This window comes from Cinclus cinclus, chromosome 25 (assembly GCF_963662255.1).
Source record: "Cinclus cinclus chromosome 25, bCinCin1.1, whole genome shotgun sequence".
NCBI lineage: Eukaryota > Metazoa > Chordata > Aves > Passeriformes > Cinclidae > Cinclus > Cinclus cinclus.
This window is the reverse complement of record NC_085070.1, coordinates 3567852-3578147: the sequence shown is the minus strand read 5'-3', so window position 1 is coordinate 3578147 and position 10296 is coordinate 3567852. Positions and strand designations below refer to the sequence as shown.

At 47.3% G+C, this 10296-nt stretch overlaps 1 protein-coding gene across 1 annotated transcript; it reads right to left on the bottom strand.

Annotated features, from left to right (window-relative positions):
- Window positions 1–3433: 3433 nt before the first annotated feature.
- JAM3 (junctional adhesion molecule 3) lies at window positions 3434–8621 on the bottom strand. The gene is made up of 8 exons (XM_062508767.1): window positions 8513–8621; window positions 7632–7745; window positions 6651–6803; window positions 6272–6471; window positions 5901–6000; window positions 5448–5577; window positions 4090–4144; window positions 3434–3469 (listed from the first exon to the last, which is right to left on the bottom strand). The coding sequence occupies exons 1-8, from the start codon at window positions 8619–8621 to the stop codon at window positions 3434–3436; spliced, it is 897 nt and encodes a 298-aa protein (XP_062364751.1).
- Between the last annotated feature and the right edge of the window lie 1675 nt (window positions 8622–10296).

Sequence of the window (10296 nt, the reverse complement as noted above, 5' to 3'; positions counted from 1 at the left end):
TCTCCCCTTTTCTTGAGCTGACAGAGAAATGATTTTTTTTTCTTTTACCCTGTAGATTTCTGCAGCCTCTCTGTCTCTTCTAGCACATCACTGGTGTCTTGGGCCCTCAGTTCAATTAATGTTGGGCCCAGCAGCTTTTAAATAGAGACTTTGACTTGGCTGCAAGCAGGGTATGAGTGACTCAGACAAGGAGGGCAAGTGCTCTGGGCAGGTACCTTGTTTATCATAAATATTCTGGGTAAATCTGACCCTTCACGAGTCTCTCTGGTGGCCACGTGCACCTCACTGAAGTTCTTCTGTTGTTAACTTTTATCACAGAGCTCATGGCCTAGATTTCACTGGAACTTGGAGCTGGATCTGTTTTATTCCTGCTGGTTTGTCCAACTCAGACATGAGCCCAGGCACAGAGCAGAATTTGCTGCAGGAGTGGAAACAGAGGCACTTGCCTCCTGCACTGGAATCCCATCATTTGCCTCCACTTTCCCTACTCTCTTTTGAAGATCAGAGAATCATTCAAGTGAGGTTAAACTTTATTCCCAAAATCAAAGTCAGAGAACAGAGGATGTATGGAATGGCTTTGGCTTAAGCGATGATCAGCTATGGCCAAACCATTTATTTTTGTACCTTCTCTCCTGCCTTAAAATGTTACTTAACCACTCTGAATGGGATAGTTTATTTCCAACTTTTTGTTTTGTCCTCAAGCAGTATCTGAGATGAGCCCTGTGAGTCTTAACCTGTCTTCTCTAGAGAAGAACCAGGAACAATTGTCCAGGAATAAACTGATAAAACAACCCTAGAACTTTCTGTCACCTCCATCCACTGTGACTGCCTCCTTGCACAGGACAGACTTTCCCTTACTTCACTGAATTGAAAACAGGAGCTTCCCATAATTTGGCTGTTTGAAAACCATCACCAAGCCCAAACAAAAATCCCTACGAGAATGCTTTATAGCTTGGTATTTATGTAAAACATTCTTGGCAAAGTTAAACGGAATACATTAGTACAAACCTGAATATTATTCACAATGATACAATGAACTCCACCCTTCAGCTCTCACGAGCTGGGTGGGGGGGATCATCTCCCCTTTCTCTCGTTAGAGATGCCACTGTGCATTTTAGAACTAAAAAAAAAAAGAAGTTTGGCTTCTTAGCTGTGCTGGTTTGTCACACAAAGGCTGCCTTTGGTGGAACTGCAGATTGTGCTCCCAGAGTGCCCAGAGCTATGCTGGTTCCACCCTTTCCTCTCTCTCCTTTACTGCAGGTACCCTGAAAGCAGCACAGGGGAGGAGCAGTGGATGCCCTGAGGGTGCAAAGGAATGTCAGAACAATTAGAGGCAGCAGTCAGCCCTGGGTGGGTTGGATGAAGAGCTGGTATTAAGAAGGTAACCAGAGAGAAGCTGCAGAATAGCAGTGGTGAGGTGTGAGTTACACAGAGAACACCTGGTGGGCTCTGCCCTGTCCTTGTCTTTACTTGCCCTGGCAAAGGGACAAGTGGCAATGCTTTGTTTGGGCTAAACAAATGCAGCAATGGCATGTCCAGCGAGGGCTCTAGGAAACAAAGCAGAGTAAAGCAGAACACGAAAAAACAACACAGTCCAAATCATCAAGTATCCAAAATACTGTATACAGGAAAAGTTAAGACAACTCAATTTATATTGGAAATACAAGAACACTAAATTCTGCTACATTAAAAAACTTCCTAAACCACAGCACAGTCCTAGTGTTGCATCCACATCTTGCAGCCTGGCCTCACCCAATGCTGTTCAACACTATCAACACGGGTATTTTGGGAAACACATGTTCCCCATCACTCTCTCCAAAGCCAAGAGAACCAAATTTGGTTGGTTTTGCTTTTTTTTTTTTTTTTCCCCCTTTTTCCTTTACCATCTAGAGAAATATTTCAGCTGACACTATAAAAGTGCTTTTGTGTTGAGCTTTTGCTTTCCCAACCCCAGAAACAGTGGCCTTGGCCGTGTGGTTTAAACCTGCCAAGCTGCTGTAGTTGTCACACTGCGTTAGTGCTTTAGGGAACTTGCAGAGGGGCAGCAAACACTGAAGTCACTCTGTCACCTCTTTGGAACCGAGTCCAAAAGCCATCCCTGGATATTTCTTGCAACGACAAAAACGAAGTGTTGGTCAGCGGCAAGAAAAGTTGTTTGGTTTTTTTTTTCCACATAAAAAAAGTTGATAGCTCCTGCCATAAGTTTACAAAAACTATCCCTGAGTGACTCTGTTCTGTGTCTGGTAAGACCTCTTGTGACAAGGAAATGGCTGAAGCTGGCTGAAGAGGAAAGAGATGCTGTTCCACCTGCAGCTTTTTGTTACGCTTTGCACTAATACTGATATGCTCTGACAGTGCCACACTATAGCAACGTGTGAGCTCCTCTCTTGTAGCTTCAACAGTAAAAAAATAGCTCCGTTACTCAAACACTGCTGGCATCACGTATTTACACTTAAATAGAAATGTTACCTTTTCTGAAGTAATCAAAATAGATCTTTGCAAAAAATTTAGAAGGTGGGGTTTTACAAAATAAACGGAGAAGGTAAAAAAAGCTGGAGGATCTCTCAGTACCTTTTACGGCAATCTTAGCCCAGGAAATTATTTGGCTTTAATTTTCCTGAAAGGGATGTCTTAGCACTGGTTCTCTGCCTCCCCTCTAAGCCTCTTTCCCCAGGGAAAGATGCAGGAGCCAAGGCTGCTTTGTGCAGATTAGAACGAGGGGTTACCTGCGTGCAACGAGTCCTGCCAAGCAGGGAGCAGAGGCAGGGCCCTGCCCTGGGGGGGTCGTGTTAAATAACAGCATTTGGGGATGGTTACAGAAGGGCTGAGGGCATTAGTGGTGTCACTGTCACTGGTGGATGGGCACAGAAGCCCCTGTGCACCTGAGCAGTCAGAGCCGAGCACGAGACAATCACAGATGTGGAAGAGTCACCAGCCAGGCCTGGGCAATGAGCTGCTGGGAGGAAATCCCCCAAATCTCACTCTTTGAAGTCCATCTGCTGCTGTATCAGCACCTTTTTTTGTCTGCTGGTAACACATTACTGGTGACATCTACTACACATTTACCTAATGCTGTGCCCCTGCTTGGTTTGCACATTGTGGCTGTGTCCCTGCAGCACAAAGAGAAGGCAATTCCACAGACTTCCACAGCCCAGTCTCTTGGGAAGGGTTAAAACCTGTCCTTGGTCCAAGGACAGGTTTGGGTGATCCTGTTGGTATCTCCCGAGGCAGGGGAGACACGAGTTGGGCAGTGAGGAGTTACTTAAAACTTTGGCAAAGAAAAAAAAAAGATATACAGATAGCTAGCTATCGAGTTTTTGTGTGTTCCAAACTCTTCCAAGCGCACTTAATTAATCTTTTGCTCTTGCTTTGAGTTCCTGGAGGAGGTATTTTCACACTTGCTTTTGCTGGTTTGCAATTTCCTTTTGGCGTCTTAGATGACAAATGAAGACTTGTGTCTGAAGTCACCCTGCAAGGAAACAGTTTGGGATGTAGGCAGGATCCAGCAGCTTTCCAGGCAGCTCTCTGTTCCTGCTGCCCCCAAAAGGTAGATCCAGGCTGTGTAACCACGAGGATTCTGCCCAGGCAGCTCCCTTTTCCCACTGGGAAGGAAAGGGAGGCACCAGTTGTGCTGGCCAGGTGCTCCTCCTCCCGTCCTCATCACACACCAAGGCATGGTGGGGACTTTCTCATTCCCTCACCAGTATCTCTGCTAATGGGAGAGGCTTTTTCTGGTCTTAAGCTCAGTGATCTACTCAAATCCCAAAATACAAATTCTCTTGTAAAAGCATCCTGTCCTGCCCACTTAATCCAATGAAACTCATCCTAAGGGGGGTCAGGCCATGAGATAACTCGGAGCAGAGCTGCTTCTGATAGCTCCTGGCATCAGTCACTTCAGGCAACTTAAACTGTTCATCATTCCCAAGGAAATGACTCAGCCTTCACCCTTCTGTTTTCCCTCTGTTCCCCAGCCTTGTTTCGGAGTGGAGCCCACTCTCACAAAGTCTGTATGCCCTAAAAGTGCCTCGTCCCCTGCCCACCCTCTTCCTCTCCTGACAGAGATGGTAAATGCAAATTATTTGTTGTTACCTCATCATCTGTCCGGATATAGTTAACGCCATCAGGCTTTGCTGGAGTCTTGTAGCTGAAAGAAAGGGAGAAGTCTCATTTCTGGGACAGGAAGACTGCAGGATTTTGGAGGGGAGGTGCTGGGGAAGATGGAAATGAGGAGGAGGAGGAGCTGAGTGAGAAGCAAGCAGAGAGAAACCCAGTTTGTTTCTCAAATGACAGGTCTGTGTTTATTCCATCATTTACCATGACTGGGATTTTGTCTGAATTCCCCTTCTGCACAGGGTGAAAAGACTGCTGTGTGTTTCCCTCAGACTCTGCAAAGAGATAAACTGATTCTTTCCTGGGCTGTGCTGCTTTGGTGCCTGTCACTGCCTCTCTGTGTCTCCTGCTCTGTTGCCTGTGGCAATTATAAAGTTCATTTTAATCCTTCACTGCCAGAAGCCTTCAGCATTTTTCTTAGTTATAAGGAAGCACCACTTGTTTGCAATCCCACAGGAACACAGGATTTATACACGACTGTCAAGTCCAGTGTATGCCATCCCTCAGCTGCATTTAAATGGGGTATTTAGAGCTTTTTCTGAAAAACAAATGAAACCAAAGAGAAAAACATGACGGGACTTGTGCTGAAAAGCAACATTTAGCACAGAACAAATCTATCTGGTGAGAATCTTGGCTTTGCATATATTATCTCCTCCCCAGACTCAGTAAGGACATCGAGGCTTGTCTCTGATGCTAATGCTGTTGTTTTTAACATTTTCATGTGCGCTCTAGAACGGCTGTTTTTCATCCCAAATTTAGGTCCTCACAACTAGTGAGACTTCCTGTAGAGAGCCTGCTCTGCTGCATCCATTCCCTGTGCATGTCCTGATGCTTCAGACTAATTGTGCAGCCAACTGTGGTCATTAAACCATGGCCCTCGTTATACTAACAGCACAGGAGCTATGGGACAAAAACCTGCAGGCATTTAATTGTGCTGGGTCCCCTTTCCCATATAAAGGATGAGGATATCAGAGCACAGCTCTCACACACACCACAGTTCTCCCTTAGGAAAAGGCTAGAAAGTGTCCAAGGTCAGGTTGGATGGAGCTCTGAGCAGCCTGGTCTAGTGAAAAATGTCCCTGTCCATGGCAGGGATTGGACTTGGAACATCTTTAAGGTCCCAGTTCACTCTGAGATTCTGTGATGATCCCATGAAATAAACCTGGATGCTGCAGGGTTTTACAGCAGGGCATTGAAGCCTCAAGGACTAGCTTGGCCTGTGGACTTTGGTGGGGAATTAGGCACTGAAATTCCTTTCAGCCACTAATTTTTGGCACCCTTCAGATTGCTCCAGGCTACCTGAGGGTGCAGGGACTTGTCCAAGCAGCCCAGCTTACCTTTCCCCACTCTCTTTGCCATTTGCAAAGTATCCCCTTCTGTAGGCACAGCAGATCCCAAGAGTGATGAGCACCAGGACTGCAAGGACCACCAGGACTCCCCCGATTATCCCACCGATATTGAGGTCATCTGGCAAAGAGACACACCAGCACCCAGGGTTTCTTTAGGGCAGCAGCAACATTCCACCTTCACACACACTAAAATGCCATCTCTCAAGTATTTTAAGCAACAGTTCATAGGGAGCTAGTGAGTCCCTGACTTCAAGATTAATCTGACAATCTGACGTTTCCCTGCATTTTCAGATTATTTTTATCTCCTTATCTTCGGGGCTATGAGAAAGCAGGGAAGACTTAATGCTGTAGGATGTCCCCCTCATTCCTGATGGTGATGGCAATTTATTTATGGTGATAAATCAACCAGCACTGATGAAAACTGTACAGAGAACCACTCACAGACTTCCATCTCCTGCTCCTCACACTTGGCAAAGCCAGCATCGTTTGTTGCTATGCAGGAGTAACGACCTGTGTCACCTTTGTGCACTGCATGGAAAACCTGGGGTGGGAAAAGGGACAAGGAGAAGGGATGTGACATGAGAAACAAAGCACTGTGAGGCTATAAAAATGTGTATAAAAATGCATCTCTGCTAATATCTTCTTCCATCCATCTTCCCTCTCCCAACTCGCCCAGACCCTGGCACACCTCACCCTCTTCAAATTATTCCTTCCTTGGAAGCCAGGCAATATTTTTTTTTTGAATTTACAAGCGACCTTAACGATAACCTGTCCAGACAAACAAGTCTTGATCAGATGTGTCAGGGCATTACCAGAGTGCCTGTGGCAGGGTTCAGGGTGTAGGAGGAGTTGTGGGATTTGCTGGATTTGCTGTCGGGTGACAGAGGTTCGCTGTTGCGGTACCAGCTGTAGGTGGACTTGGGGAAACCCTCGTTCTCGTGGCAGTGAAGAGAGGCTGACTTGCCAACAGGGACAGCTTTAGGCACAGAGCATCTGGGAGTCATGGGTTTCACTGTGGGAAGACACAAACCAGGTGAGTGCCGCTAAATCATTTCTGAGTTCTCTGCGTTCTCAGGCAAAACCATCCATTATTCCCAGCTGCTTTTAAACCTCCCAGAGTGGCACTGTTTGGACTCTGCAAGATCCCCACAGCCCCTTCTGTTCCCGTTGCAGAGGCTGTGGCTTTGGTACCTTGGACTGTGAGCTGGATGTTGATCTCGTCGATGGTTTTGGTGTCCGAGGGCGCGGCCACCTCGCAGCGGTAAGTGGCCGTGTCCATCCTGGTGGTGTTCTTAATCACCAGGGATGTCCTGCTCAGAATCTCTGCCCGAGTCACAAAGTCTCCTGACACACAGGAAAAAGGCATGACCATCAAGACTAATGACTCAGGACTAAAAAGCCAGTCTCGTTTTGGGTGTATGAGTTAAGTGGTTGATCTCAGACCCTTTTCCAGAGTCAAAGGAACTCGATGCTTGAAAGCCCCAAGGGAAACCAAAGCTGCCAACCATGTAAAAGGATGAACTGGAAAGCATCAATCCAAACCTCAAAAACTGTGGCAAAATCGAACTTCCAAGACAGCCTCAGGCCTTCCCTCCTTTGGAAGATTCATTTGGATGTGGCTCTTGGTCCCATCTGAAGTGCTGGAGTAATTCCAGATGGAGTCAAGCCCTACTGGCACTGGAGTTCTCCTATCAAGCCACAGAGGCTGCTTCTAATGCCCCCAGGATGCTGCAAATCCCTGTGCTGCCTCAGCAGAGAGCACTGGCAGCTCAGATCCCTGCTGAGGTGCAGGTGGAGCCCTCAGATGTTCTATGGAAAGACAGGAGGGGTCAGTGCCTGGTTCTGAGATCTCAGACACCCAGTGACCATGCTGAAACCCACAGAAGGGAAGCTGCATCATTCCTTTCTTACCCAAAAAATACCTCCTGGCCAGGATTTCACTCCAGCTCCCTGTGGCTCCCTACTGTGACCTGTCAGTAATGAGGCAGGGAGGAAGAAAACATCCTGCTCCTTCTCCATCCTGCACTTCAACTGCTGAGATCTGTTCCAGAAGAAAGCAGCCAGCCAGCCAGAGCTCCTGCCTTTAGCAGGTTTGTTTGTTCCCCATTGTACTGTTTCTGAAATCTGTTTGGAAAACTGTTTTGGAAATCTGAGAACAAGGAATCTTCATACCCTGCATTTTGTTGCCAAAAAACACATAAGAGGTTTCTCCATCTCGGATTTTCTTCCACTCGATTCTGGGATCTGGCGTCACTGTGGATTTAATGATGCAGGACAGCTCAACACCTAGCAGGAGAAATGGAGGCAATCCACATTAATAGGAAGCAGCTGTGTTTTTGCTCTGCTTTGAGCACTCTCACTCAGTGTTTTATTAGGAGATGCTGCCCACAAAGCAGAGCCTTCTCTTTCATCTGCCTCACAAACAGAAATGCTGCTGGGTTCCAGGAGCTATTGGAAGATGGATTTTGGCCAGCAAAAATAATAGTCCAACAGATATCAGCTATGGAGAGGAATGAACACCCTGTTCTCTGCAGGCTGGGGCTGATGGCAAACAAAACCTTTAGTCAGGGTGAGCCCCAGGCCAGTCCTGCTGCTGAGCAGAGCCACACGGTGAATCAGGGATGCAGCATCTCCCTGGGCAGTGCCTGGGGATGGGCTGGGACAGTGACTCCTGGGGATAAACCCAGCAAACCCTGTCCCCTTTGCAGCTGGCACTGGCATCTCATCTCCCCTGCAGAAACAGGCACCCAGCAGGGCTGAGAGGAGCCTTCCCAGTGTCTGTAGGAGGGCCAAGAGAAAATATCCATTTCTCTCTCTGTGTATTAATTGCAAGACAACTGCTTTTCCTTCTTTTGGGACGCAGTTCAAAAAAGCACTTAGGCAGAGACTTTGCAGTGGCAGTGGCTTGCAGAGGACCATTTAAAACAGGGAGATACAGACATATTCTTAGGCACTTCTCTGAATCCCAGGCTCTTGTAGGCCTAAGGAACCAGTGACCAATAAACCATATTTTCCTCCATTGTTTGGCCTGATGCAGCACAGGCAGCACTCACTCTGGAATTCCTGCACCACAGGCTTGGTGTTGCTAGATGTCAGCTCCACAGCCAAGAGTCTGCAGCCTGGAAAAACAAACAGGAGGTAATAAGAAATAGCACAGCTCATAAGTCACCCAGCTAGGAACAGGCTGCATGCTGAGAAATCATCCTGGCCAGCTCTGAGGACTGACCTCCCCAGACAAAACCTCTTCCTGGCTACCAGCACAGCTCCAGCAGGACTGAGTTTATTTAGGAGCTGTGGTGTAAATACAGGAAAATATAATTGTTAGAAGTAGCAATTAAAGAGGAGGATTAACATAATGGTACAAAGGCGGTGCCAGCACGAGCCACTTCCTTGTGCCTTGTGCTTATTTAGATGGGAAAGGAACTGTGTTAAGGCAGGAGTGAAACTTTCATTTTGAAAATTAACTTGATGGTCAGGAGAAGACAGGAAGCAGACCAAGCTCCAGAGATCCAGTCAGTTCCTGGGAGATGGAATGGGCCAGGCCTGGCCTCTAACAAATGCTGATTACACTGGCAAGTACTGCAAGTGTGGTAATGTAAATTGTGGGGCAGTAAATCACAAGAGAACTGTAGTTCAGGGGAAAACAGGAGTTCTGCTCTGTGGGTAGAGCCCCAGCCAGACCCACAGTGGGGAGAAAGCTCAGCATGCAGTGCTGTGAGGCTCCTTACAACACAAACTCGCTTGTTCCCTTCCTCCTCTGAACACCAAAGTGTTCACAATTAATCCAGTCATCTTCCCTCTTTTGCATGTTACTTTAGCTTGAAAAATCTGCCTTCCATGTCCCTTCTGCTGTGCACTCCAGCAGAGCAGGTATCAACAGCACTCACTCTGCTGGATGCCCAATTCACCAACAACTCTCCAGAGGGAAAGGGAAACGAGCAGGGAGTTCCCTGGAAGAGGAAAGTGGAGCAGACAGAGGATATTCTGGTACTGGGTCTTCTGGTTCTTCTCTCAGGCAGACCATGGTGTTGCCAAACCAGGCTCCTCCTTACAGGAGGAGGTTCCATGCTACAATCAGTGCCAAAATAATCAGCTACAGAAGCAGCTCTGCTGTGACAAATCCTATCAGAAGTTTGTGGAAATCTAAAGGAGATGCCCACTGAGCTTGCTGGGCATTGATCAAACAGCAGGTTAAAAATTATGGAAAACACTGCCTTGGGGACGTGAGATGCAGCTAAAGGTTAGGAGTAAAAAGCCATAACAAACATGGATAGAAAGCAGAAAAGGCAGCTGGAGGGAGATGTGGAGAAAGAAATGATCTCCAGCATCATGACACAGCTGGAGATTCCTGTGCTGGCTTTCAGGGCGGAAAGCTTTTTGGCAGAGATTGGCAGTGCAGGGACAATATCCCTCAGGTGGAATGGCAAGGCAGCAGCCTGAGAAACACCCAAGAGCTGCAAAGTCACTCCCACTGAAAGCCTGAGGGCCTTCAACACCTAAAACCCTTCCAGCAATGTTGGAATATTCCCTGCTGGTTCCTATCCCTCACTGTTTGTTACACGCTGACACTCTCCTGGGAGCCCCGGAGCTGGTACCCCTAAAACCACAAGGGACAGCTGGAGTTTGGCAAGGTTTAGAAAGCTGCCTTTGTGTCCAAAATCATTGTTTCTCACACAAAAGCCACCAGCCGATGCTGAGTAAGAGCTGGCCTAGCCAAAACTGCTCCTAACAGGAACTTTTCCACCCTTTTCCCTGCAGCACTGGAGTCATGCAGCATTTGGGAGAAATCCAGTATTGAACTGAGCTGACAGAGCTCTGAACTTTGGTTGTCTCCAGC

Bases quoted from the DNA above. Each gene is read 5' to 3' on its own strand.
- JAM3 (XM_062508767.1), bottom strand. From the start codon at position 8,621: ATGAGCTGTGCTATTTCTTATTACCTCCTGTTTGTTTTTCCAGGCTGC. The intron at 6,472-6,650 runs GTACCAAAGCCA...GTCTTCCCACAG, and splicing joins CATCCAGCTCACAGTCCAAG to TGAAACCCATGACTCCCAGA. The intron at 4,145-5,447 runs GTAAGCTGGGCT...CCTTTCTTTCAG, and splicing joins GGCAAAGAGAGTGGGGAAAG to CTACAAGACTCCAGCAAAGC.